General features: G+C 49.2%; 1 protein-coding gene across 4 annotated transcripts in view; it reads right to left on the bottom strand.

Moving 5' to 3' along the window:
- Positions 1-12707, bottom strand: part of LOC120928041 (limbic system associated membrane protein) — an 840365-nt gene that overhangs the window by 78938 nt on the left and 748720 nt on the right. For all 4 annotated transcript variants that reach the window (XM_040339115.1, XM_040339117.1, XM_040339118.1 and 1 more), the window contains exon 4: positions 605-739. In XM_040339115.1, the coding sequence (XP_040195049.1) occupies positions 605-739 (135 nt within the window). The remainder of the gene's footprint in view (positions 1-604; positions 740-12707) is intronic.

The raw sequence follows: 12707 nt of genomic DNA, 5'->3' as shown, positions 1-12707 counted from the left end.
AATTACCCGACGTGCATTGCGCTAAATGACGTCGCCCCGACGTAATTTGCCTAGATGTATACGTAAATGGCGTCCAGCGCCATTCACGGACGTCTTACGCAAACGACGTAATTGTGATTCAATTCGACGCGGGAACGACGGCCATAGTTAACATTGGTTGCCCCTGGCTAATAGCAGGGGCAACCTTACGTGTCGGGTACGCTACGCAAACAACGTTAATTCGCTGCGTCGACCTCGCGTATGTTCGGGAATCGCCGTACTTGCCTCATTTGCATAGACGACGGGGAAAAGCGACGATGCGACACCTAGCGGTGGGAAAAAAAATTACTTTTAAGATCTGACAGCGTAACAGCCTCAGATCTAATGGGTACCTATGCGCAGCTGATTCTAAGAATCAGTCGCATAGATACCCGGGGCCAGATGAGGAGTTACAATGGCGCTAATGGTGTTGCGCCGTCGTAACGCCTTCGAGAATCTGGGCCATAGTGTATAAGACAACACTTTCAATGGCATATTCAAGGGAGCAAATAAGAGAATTTCATTGTTCGGATTTACATTTACTTTAAAACCCACCACAGGATCCCACGGCCCCCCGGGTACTCACAGTTCACAGTGACTCGGACTTGCTTCACGTCAGCTGAGGCGACTTCGTTGGCGGCTTTGCACTCGTATTTTCCAGACTGTTCCCTGGTGATGCCCTGGATGTCCAGATATTCCTCCTCACCTTCAAACTCCCTGGCTGTGGGGAAACATACAAGATACATGTTAACATTGAGGGTGAGAATCAACAGGCTTCAAAAAACATCAAAGGCATTGTGTGGCCTACTGCCACTCCTTCATTCATGCCAAAAAAATACATTAGTCGAAAGTTAACTGATTCCAAAGGTGAAACGTCATTCAAGGAAGACCATGTGACTGCCATGGGGCCCAAAGGCCGAGCTCTGTTTTTTACATGGTGGTAGAAACTATGGCCCAGATTCTCAAAGGGCTCACGACGGCGCAACGCAATGTACGCCATCGTAAGTCCTAATCTGGGCCGTCGTATCTATGCGACTGATTCTTAGAATCAGTTAGGCCTCGTACACACGGCCGAGGAACTCGACGTGCCAAACACATCGAGTTCCTCGGCCAGTTCAGCACTGAAGCCGCCGAGGAGCTCGGCGGGACGAGAGCTCCCATAGAACAACGAGGAAATAGAGAACATGTTCTCTATTTCCTCGCCGAGCTCCTCGTCGGCTTCCTCGGCCGAAAGTGTACACACGGCCGGGTTTCTCGGCAGAATTCAGCCGAGGAAACTGGTCGTGTGTACGGGGCCTGACGCATAGATATCCATTAGATCCGACAGGCGTATGGCTCTTACGCTGTCGGATCTTAAATGCAGTTTTTTTTTTTGCCGCTAGGTGTCGCCTCCGTCGTTTTCCCCGTTGAGTATGCAAATTAGCAAAATACGCGAATTCCCGAACGTACGCGCGGTCGACGCAGTGAAGTTACGACGTTTACGTTAGATTTGCACCGCGTAAAGTTGCCCCTGCTATATGAGGGGCAGCCATTGTTAAGTATGGCCATCGTTCCCGCGTCGAAATTAAAATTAAAATTTACGTTGTTTGCGTAAGTCGTCCGTGAATGGGGCTGGACGCCATTTTTGTTCACGTCAAAACCAATTACGTCCTTGCGACGTCATTTGGAGCAATGCACCTTGGGATATTTTTCGGACGGCGCATGCGCAGTACGTTCGGCGCGGGAACGCGCTTAATTTAAAAGCTCCACGCCCCCTACACGGCTAATTTGAATTAGGCGGGCTTGAGCCGGGTGATTTACGCTACGCCGCCGCAACTTTACAGGCAAGTTCTTTGTGACTAAAGCACTTGCCTGTAAAACTTGCGGCGGCGTAACGTAAATCAGATACGTTACGCCCGCACAGTTTTACGCCCATATACAAGAATCTGGGCCCATGTTTGTTAAAAGGGATACAAATAAAAGTATAAAGACGGGGAACCTCTCAGGCCTCGTACACACGATAGGTTAAACAGAGGACAACGGTCTGATGGACCGCTTTCATCGGTCAAAAACGATCGTGTGTGGGCCCCATAGGTTATTTAACCATCGGTTAAAAAAAAGCCAACTTTTTTTAAGTTTAACCGATGGATTCCTAACCGATAGGTCAAAACCGATCGTTAGTAGGCACAACCATCGGTTAAAAACCCACGCATGCTCAGAATCAAGTCGACGCATGCTTGGAAGCATTGAACTTCATTTTTTTCGGCACGTCGTTGAGTTTTACGTCACCGCGTTCTGACACGATCGTTTTTTTAACCGATGGTGTGTAGACGCGAACGACCATCAGTCAGCTTCATCGGTTAACCGATACCTGGAAGGCGCTCGGAGGGGACATGGCGGCGGCGGAGGAGGGGAACGAAGAAGCGCTTCGGGGGCTTCGATCTCAGGTAAGTCATTCATAATGAGCTAGTATGAGGGTTTACTTCCTCTTTAACCCCTTCAGCGCCCCCTACAGGTTAACCCCTTCGCTGCCAGTGTCGTTTTTACAGTAATCAGTGCATTTTTAAAGCATTGATCGCTGTAAAAATGACGATGGTCCCAAAATGGTGTCAAAAGTGTGCGATGTGTCCGCCATAATGTCGCAGTCACGATAAAAATTGCTTATCGCCGACATTACTAGTAAAAAAAATTAAATATTAATAAAAATGCCATAAATCTATCCCCTATTTTGTAGACGCTATAACTTTTGCGCAAACCCATAAATCAACACTAAACTGAGGGGGAAAAAAAATTATCGAAAAAAGTACATAACCACTTCCAGACCGCTGTACGTCTTTATACGGCCACACTTTAAAGATACATATCTCGGTAACGGCAGCAGCTGCTGCCACAACCGAGGTATCTATCTTTACTGTCAGCGGTTCTGGTAACGATAACGGCGGTCTCCGCGCGGATTCGCCGCGAGATCGCCGTTATCGGTGGCGGGAGAGGGCCCCCCCCCTCCCGCCGCTCTCCTGCGCCCTCCGCCGCTTACCGGAGCCGTCGGTAGCGGCGGAGGAGATCGCGACCGTTCGGGAGCTGAGCGGGGACGAGACTGAAGGAAAAATCTCCTTCGCCCGTCCTCATAGCTCGGCTGGGCGGAAGTGACGTCAAAACGTCAGTCCCGCCCAGCCTCTTAAAGAAACATTTTTTTTTTTTTTGTCATTTGAAAAAATGACATTTTCCAATTTTTTTTTTTTTTTGCATTTTAGTCTAAATATAAGATGTGAGGTCTTTTTGACCCCAGATCTCATATTTAAGAGGACCTGTCATGCTTTTTTCTATTACAAGGAATGTTTACATTCCTTGTAATAGGAATAAAAGTGATCTTTTTTTTTTTTTTTCCAGTGTAAAAAATAATAAAATAAAATAATAAAATAAATAAAAATAAATAAGAAAAAAAAAAAAAAATTTTTTTAAAGCGCCCCGTCCCGACGAGCTCGTGCGCAGAAGCGAACGCATACGTGAGTAGCGCCCGCATATGAAAACGGTGTTCAAATCACACATGTGAGGTATCGCCGCGATCGTTAGAGCGAGAGCAATAATTCTAGCCCTAGACCTACTCTGTAACTCAAAAAATGCAACCTATAGAATTTTTTAAACGTCGCCTATCGAGATTTTTAAGGGTAAAAGTTTGACGCCATGCCACGAGCGGGCGCAATTTGTAAGCGTGACATGTTGGGTACCATTTTACTCGGCGTAACAAAAATTGGGCCAAATTTATTGCTGTCTTATTTTTTAATTCAAAAAAGTGATTTTTTTCCAAAAAAAGTGCGCTTGTAGGACCGCTGCGCAAATATGGTGTGACAAAAAGTATTGCAATGATCGCCATTTTATTCTCTAGGGTATTAGAAAAAAATAAATATACAATGTTTGTGGGTTTTAAGTAATTTTCTAGCAAAAAAAACTGTTTTAGTCTTGTAAATACCAAATCTGAAAAACACCCAAAGTAGAGAAGTGGCTAATATTGCATTTTTTTCAAAATTCTCACTTTATTTTTGTTTATAGCGCAAAAAAATAAAAACCGCAGAGGTGATCAAATACCACCAAAAGAAAGCTCTATTTGTGGGGAAAAAAAGGACGTCATTTTTTTTTGGGAGCCACGTCGCATGACCGCGCAATTGTCAGTTAAAGTGACGCAGTGCCGAATCGCAAAAAGTGGCCCGGTCATTGGCCAGCAAAATGGTCCGGGGCTGAAGTGGTTAACTTAATTTGAACAATAGCACTGTAAATTTTTGCATATTTTTATTTTCATGAATAATTCTGGGTGTTTTTAACGTATGTGCAAACATCTAAAATTATAATAGTTCCTGCCTGTGCGGTCATTTGCGACGGCGGACTCTAGAGGGAGCTCTCAGCAAACGCAACGGCCGCCTGCCTTTTGGGCCTTCGTCCCAGGGTGCTAATAACATACAGGACGGAGATTCCTGGGAGAAAATAAGTAACACGCCACATTCTGCGCACACACCAGGCAACCTGGGTAAAAAAAAAATAATAATCAATAAGGTTTTTTTATTTATTTTTTTCCTCTTGTTCCTTCATTTTCTGATCGTCGCTGCCTGCCACAATGAGCAACAAGGCCATCGCGCCGCCGTTACGGCTTACCACCATAATGCTACAAGGTGTTCTGTAATGAGGAAATCTGGTCACAGTTAGAAAAGCGCAGATTAAATTTCCCATGATGCTTCGGGGGGATTATAAATGTGAAAGGGAACTTCAGACAGGATAAAAGTTGATTGTAAACTTCTGTAATATCGGGTCACGGGGCTTCGGGAGCCTCGTTGTCATTGTCAAGGCAGCCATTCGAAATTTTGGGGGCCCCTTACACAGCTTTAGGCCTGCCCCCCCCCCCCAGGACTCACCAGCACCAACATTCCCCAGGGCCTGCCCACATAAGGTGACCAGACTGACCTACCCGATTCCTACACTGACCACTACACTGACCTACCTGATTCCTATACTGACCACTACACTAACCTACCTGGTTCCTATACTGACCACTACACTGACCTACCTGATTCCTACACTGATCTAGATTATCCCTACACTAACCACTACACTGACTTACCTGATTCCTACACTGACCACTACACTAAACTACCTGGTTCCTATACTGACCACTACACTGACCTACCTGGTTCCTATACTGACCACTACACTGACCTACCTGATTCCTACACTGATCTAGATTATCCCTACACTAACCACTACACTGACTTACCTGATTCCTACACTGACCACTACACTAAACTACCTGATTTCTATACTGACCACTACACTGACCTACCTGATTCCTACACTGATCTAGATGATCCCTACACTGACCACTACACTGACTTACCTGATTCCTACACTGACCACTACACTAAACTACCTGATTTCTATACCGACCACTACACTGACCTACCTGATTCCTACACTGATCTAGATTATCCCTACACTGACCACTACACTGACTTACCTGATTCCTACACTGACCACTACACTGACTTACCTGATGCCTACACTGACCACTACACTAAACTACCTGATTTCTATACTGACCACTACACTGACCTACCTGATTCCTACACTGACCACTACACTGACCTACCTGATTCCTACACTGACCACTACACTAAACTACCTGATTCCTACACTGACCACTACACTGACCTACTGTACCTGATTCCTACACTGATCTAGATGATCCCTACACTGACCACTACACTGACCTACCTGATTCCTACACTGATCTAGATGATCCCTACACTGACCACTACACTGACTTACCTGATTCCTACACTGACCACTACACTGACCTACCTGATTCCTACACTGATCTAGATGATCCCTACACTGACCACTACTCTGACTTACCTGATTCCTACACTGACCACTACACTAAACTACCTGATTCCTATACCGACCACTACATTGACTTACCTGATTCCTACACTGATCTAGATGATCCCTACACTGACCACTACTCTGACTTACCTGATTCCTAAACTGACCACTACACTAAACTACCTGATTCCTATACCGACCACTACACGTACGTTTCTAAAACCGGCGTATCTACCTAATTTGCATATTCCTCGCGTAAATCTAAGGAAGCGCCACCTAGCGGCCAGCGTAAATATGCAGCCTAATATACGACGGTGTAATAGACTTACGCCGGTCGGATCTTAGGGAAATCTATGCGTAACTGATTCTACGAATCAGTCGCATAGATACGACCCCGCACACTCAGAGTTACGAGGGCGTATCCGGAGATACGCCGTCGTAACTCCTGTCTGAATCCGGGCCACCGATTTTAACTTGTAAATACCAAATGTCATAAATAGGCTTAGGCATGAAAGGGTTAAGATGCCACAAACAACATGGTGGAGTTGGACCTGGAATTACGACAGCTTTTGTCAGGAATTAGTGGGACAGCGCCGGGGTTTCTGGGGGCGGGTGAGTTATTTCATCTCACACCAGCAGACCAGGTAAGAAGTGGCTAATAAAAAAAAAAAATCCTCCCATCACAGAGAAAGCTCTCAATCGGTAGCCTCACAGGATGGGCCCCCGATCATGGGACCACAGTGACAGCCAATCGCAATGGTCACCTGACCACGGATCCTTCCCTCCCATCAGGCATTCAAAACTTTTGTAAAGAGACGCCGGGGTGGGTGGGAAGGGGTTAAGCCGGAGAATAGAGGTATTTCAGGAAAAGTACCCTATTATGGCCAATAGATGGCGCTGATGGTCGTAGGAAATAATCACATTGTACAAAATATGTTGCAGCTACGCAAATGTTTGGTACATTCAAATTATTTTTTTTTAAATGTAGAGGTCATGTGGCCGAATTATTCTTGCTGCTGGAAACCAATATTTTTTTGTGGCCTATCAGGTACATTTGCTTAACTTTGCGGCGGCGTAGCTTAAGGAATTTAAGCTACGCCGCCGTAAGTTAGCCAGGCAAGTACATGATTCACAATGTACTTGCCTGCTAAGTTACGGCGGCGTAGCCTAAATCGGCGGGCGTAAGGGCGCCTAATTCAAATGCGTTTGAGGGGGGAGTGTTTTATGTTAATGGGGCTTGACCTTAGGTTTTTTACGTTTTTTGTGAACTGCGCATGTGCCAGGCGCCTACATTTCCCAGTGTGCATTGCGGCTAAGTACGCCACACAGGCCTATTGATTTCGACGTGGACGTAAACGACGTAAATCCCGATTCACGGACGATTTTTGACGCGGGAACGGCGGCCATACTTAACATTACTATTCCATGTAGGGCTAAGCTCTAACTTTAGGCGGCCTATCTCTAACGTAAACGGCGTAAAAGTACTGCGTCGGCCGGGTGTACGTTCGTGAATCGGCGTATCTACTCATTTACATATTCTACGCCGACCGCAATGGAAGCGCCACCTAGCGGCCATCCGAAATATTGCAATCTGTCGTATCTTAGATATGTTTAAGCGTATCTCTGTTTGAGCATACGCTTAAACATAAGTCGGCGTAGATTCTGAGTTAGGTCGGCTTATCTACTGATACGCCGACCTAACTCTTACTGAATCTACCTATATGTTATTATCTTTTCAGGATGTAATGCCAGCTGAATATTAGACCCCATTCACATCTCCACGCTGCATTAATTTTTTGCGCTACATGCACAGAGCAGCACGTTCAGTGGATTGCGTGCGACAAACGTGCCAAAGAAGCTCCTGCTTTGGGGCGTTGAGCTTTGCGCTTTTTGGTGCATCAAAATGCTCGATCTACTGGGCATGTTGGAGGAGCCACTAACAATCAATGGCAGCGTAAAAACGCAGTGTGCATTTTTTTCCCCGTAAAGGCGTTGACGCAAAAACGCACACTTTTGCGCAACACAGAAATGGAGGCTTACGGCAATTCTGTTTACAATCTTTGAATATTTTTCAGATTTTATGTATAGGCACGTCTCTGTCTCTCTCCTCCATCGTCCGACGTCTGCGGCGCCCCGCGGAGATCCCTCCGCCTGATAGACGGGATGTAAATCAGCTCGGCACGTGGTGTTGGGGGGGGGGTTGGTGCCCGGCACAATGAGAAAACCAGCCGCGGTTTATCTACTCTGTTATTTGTCCTTCATGTGAACAGGCAGCCTGTCAGGCTAAGTGTGGCCTTGCTAAGTGCTCCATTCTGTGTAAGTAGTGCGCTATTACCCAGACGCAGAGTCTGACGGCGGAGATAACTGCCATATCTCTTTCTTTGTTTTAATTTAGATCTCCGTGGAGCTCCCTTCCCCCGGCGCTGGATCTGCAATATTGGGACTGCTTAAAAAAAGACGAAGTGCGATAACCCGCGCCAGGCAATCAGAGGCACTGCGGTAAACAGAATTTTAAGTGGATTATAGAACTTTATACCTTTATCATTACTCTTTGCATTGCCTTACGAATGGTAAAAATGTAGCATGTTAGTATTTTTTTTTAAAGGGGAGTTCCAGCCTTTTTTTACGTTTATTAAAAGTCAGCAGCTACAAAAAGTGTAGCTGCTGGCTTTTAATAAACAGACACTTACCTGCTCCACGGCTCCAGGCGACGGGCCGGCCGGGGCTCTGCTCCTCTCCCCCCCTCGCCGGCCGGCGTCTTCATTCCTAGTGTGGGCACCCGGCAGTGACAGCTTTCGGCTTCACGGCCGGGCACCCACTGCGCATGCGCAAGCGGCACCGCGCATTCGCAAGTGGCACCGCGCATGCGCGAGCAGCGCGGCGCCATCCGATTGGACTGACGCTCACCTACAGGGAGGGGCTGCAAGAAGGCGATTAAGCTAATCGCCTTTCCAGTCCCTCGGCGGAAGGAGGAAGTGGGACAGGAAGTCCCCTTCTCCTGAAGCCCCCACTCCCCCCCAAAAGAAATTACATGCCAAATGTGGCATGTAAGGGGGCGAGGTGTGGGTTAAGCGGAAGTTCCATTTTTAGGTGGAACTCCGCTTTAAGTATTTTCCTACATACCGAATATACTCGAGTATAAGCCGAGCTGAAAATGCCCCCCTCAGCTTATAATCGAGTCACCTTTTTGCGCCTGATCTCCCGGACTTTGGGGACCCAAACTTGGCACACATGCAGCCCCACTCTTTCTCTACAAGTGTGCAAAGTTTGTTGTCCGGAGGACCTACGGCCAGGGAGCACCGATTTTTTCAAAGCCGGGCATCCCTTCCCTAGACTCCCATGTTAAACCGTAATTACTCCAGTGAGTTTGGGGACCCGGTACTGGCTGGTCGTAGGTCCCCTGGACCCGGAACTTGTAGGGAAGAAGAAGTGTGCAAAGAAGAGGGGAAATGTAAGAATAATAGGGTGGGGGAGGGAAGGAGCAGAGTAGGATGTAAGGAATAAGGATGAGCTCCGGCGTGTTCGCATTGAACACGTGCGGAGCCCGCCAGGAAGTCGGGACCCGCGCTGCGCTAATCACAGCCAGGCAGACATTTCCCGATGCTCGGCTTCAGAGATCGGGAAATGTCTCCCTGGCTGTGATTAGCGCAGCGCGGGTGCCGACTTCCTGGCGGGCTCCGCACGTGGTCCATGCGAACACGCCGGAGCTCATCCTTAGTAAGGAAGGGAGAAAATTGGAAAGGAGAGTAGAGGAATGGAAAATGTTCAATGATGGGGGGGGGGGGGTAGAATTAAGTAATGAAGGGGGGTAGGGAGGAAGAAGTGTGCAAATAAGAGGGGAAATGTAAGAATAATAGGGCGGGGGAGGAAAGGAGCAGAGTAGGAAGTAAGGAAGGGAGAAAATTGGAAAGGAGAGTAGAGGAATGGAAAATGTTCAATGGGGGGGGGGGGGGTAGAATTAAGTAATCAGGGGGGTAGGGAGGAAGAAGTGTGCAAAGAAGAGGGGAAATGTAAGAATAATAGGGTGGGGGAGGGAAGGAGCAGAGTAGGAAGTAAGGAAGGGAGAAGGGAGAAAATTGGAAAGGAGAGTAGAGGAATGGAAAATGTTCAATGGGGGGGGGGGATAGAATTAAGTAATGAAGGGGGGTAGGGGGGAAGAAGTGTGCAAAGAAGAGGGGAAATGTAAGAATAATAGGGTGGGGGAGGGAAGGAGCAGAGTAGGAAGTAAGGAAGGGAGAAAATTGGAAAGGAGAGTAGAGGAATGGAAAGTGTTCAATGGGGGGGGGGGGAGGGAAATAAGTAATGAAGGGGGGTAGGGAGGAAGAAGTGTGCAAAGAAGAGGGGAAATTTAAGAATAATAGGGTGGGGGAGGGAAGGAGTAGAGTAGGAAGTAAGGAAGGGAGAAGGGAGAAAATTGGAAAGGAGAGTAGAGGAATGGAAAATGTTCAATGGGGGGGGGGGGATTAGAATTAAGTAATGAAGGGCGGTAGGGAGGAAGAAGTGTGCAAAGAAGAGGGGAAATGTAAGAATAATAGGATAATAGGATGGGGGAGGGAAGGAGCAGAATAGGAAGTAAGTAAGGGAGAAAATTGGAAAGGAGAGTAGAGGAATGGAAAATGTTCAATGGGGGGGGGGGGGGTAGAATTAAGTAATGAAGGGGGGTAGGGAGGAAGAAGTGTGCTAAGAAGAGGGAAATGTAAGAATAATAGGGTGGGGGAGGGAAGGAGGAAGGGAGGGAGGAAAGGAGAGGGATGGAATTAAGTAATAAAGGAGGGGAAGGAAAGTAGGAAGGAAGAAGTGATACAAAGAAGAAAGAAAGAAAGAATAGGGCGGGCGGGGAAGGAGAAGAGTAGAAAGGAAAGGCGATCGATTTAATAAATCTAATGAGATCTTCCACTATTCAGCACCCTGGACACAGGACGGTTGGGTGTCAGACTGGCGCAGGGGGTTGCGGGATCAGCGCGGCGCTGTATATAATTGTGATAAAAATAGCCTGCGCTCGGAGGGGTGCTGTCAGGAGGGAGCCTGGGGCTCCTGAGAAGTGAGGTATGATAAAGGTCAGGATGACACAGAACAAGCCGTCTCTCATTGCATCGCTTGCACTTCACTTCGTCCTGCAAATCATCCCTGGCTCCCGTGTTCTGTCCTGACAGCCCAGCATTGTTCAGCCGTCACAAGGTGGCAGGACGCCAGCCGCTGATGTAGGAAGGAGATGAGCTTTGCTGATGTCAAGTATCTGACACGGATTTCATAGGAGAGCACGGTGTACATAGATGTGTAATGCTAGGATCTCCTCCAGGATCTGTGTTCATGAATTAGGATAATCCAGGGCTGTCTGAATGCATGGGCACCCCTGGGCACTGCCTAGGGGCCCCAGGTGCAGGGGGGCCCCATTATAGTCTTGCATTATATCATACTTGCCAACTGTCCCAGTCACGCTTTTTACTAAGCTGTCCCAGGATGACTGTGTCCTGAGCAGCATCCTGGAAGCTGTACTGAGCCCTCCTGATCCCAGTATTCTTCCCTCCTGACCCCACTGTACTGCGCCCTTCTGCCTCCACCCCTGTACTGCGCCCTTCTGCCTCCACCCCTGTACTGTGCCCTTCTGCCGCCACCCCTGTACTGCGCCTTTCTGCCTCCACCCCTGTACTGCGCCCTTCTGCCTCCACCCCTGTACTGCGCCTTTCTGCCTCCACCCCTGTACTGCGCCCTTCTGCCTCCACCCCTGTACTGTGCCCTTCTGCCGCCACCCCTGTACTGCGCCTTTCTGCCTCCACCCCTGTACTGCACCCTTCTGCCTCCACCCCTGTACTGCGCCTTTCTGCCTCCACCCCTGTACTGCGCCCTTCTGCCTCCACCCCTGTACTGCGCCCTGCTGCCTCCACCCCTGTACTGCGCTCTTCTGCCTCCACCCCTGTACTGTGCCCTTCTGCCTCCACCCCTGTCCTGCACCCTTCTGCCTCCACCTGTACTGCGCCCTTCTGCCTCCACCCCTGTACTGCGCCCTTCTGCCTCCACCACTGTACTGTGCCCTTCTGCCTCCACCCCTGTACTGTGCCCTTCTGCCTCCACCCCTGTACTGTGCCCTTCTGCCTCCACCCCTGTACTGTGCCCTTCTGCCTCCACCCCTGTACTGCGCCCTTCTGCCTCCACCCCTGTACTGCGCCCTTCTGCCTCCATCCCTGTACTGCGCCCTTCTGCCTCCACCCCTGTAATGCGCCCTTCTGCCTCCACCCCTGTACTGCGCCCTTCTGCTCCACCCCTGTACTGCGCACTTCTGCCTCCACCCCTGTACTGCGCCCTTCTGCCTCCACCCCTGTACTGCGCCCTTCTGCCTCCACCCCTGTACTGCGCCCTTCTGCCTCCACCCCTGTACTGTGCCCTTCTGCCTCCACCCCTGTACTGTGCTCTTCTGCCTCCACCCATGTACTGTGCCTTTCTGCCTCCACCCCTGCACTGTGCCCTTCTGCCTCCACCCCTGTACTGCGCCCTTCTGCCTCCACCCATGTACTGCGCCTTTCTGCCTCCACCCCTGTACTGCGCCCTTCTGCTTCCACCCCTGTACTGCGCACTTCTGCCTCCACCCCTGTACTGCGCCCTTCTGCCTCCACCCCTGTACTGCGCCCTTCTGCCTCCACCCCTGTACTGCGCCCTTCTGCCTCCACCCCTGTACTGTGCCCTTCTGCCTCCACCCCTGTACTGTGCTCTTCTGCCTCCACCCATGTACTGTGCCTTTCTGCCTCCACCCCTGCACTGTGCCCTTCTGCCTCCACCCCTGTACTGCGCCCTTCTGCCTCCACCCATGTTCTGCGCCTTTCTGCCTCCACCCCTGTACTGCGCCC

This window comes from Rana temporaria, chromosome 2 (genome assembly GCF_905171775.1).
Source record: "Rana temporaria chromosome 2, aRanTem1.1, whole genome shotgun sequence".
In the NCBI taxonomy this organism is placed as follows: domain Eukaryota; kingdom Metazoa; phylum Chordata; class Amphibia; order Anura; family Ranidae; genus Rana; species Rana temporaria.
The sequence above is the reverse complement of the archived record's forward strand: the minus strand, read 5'-3'. Positions and strand labels throughout refer to the sequence as shown.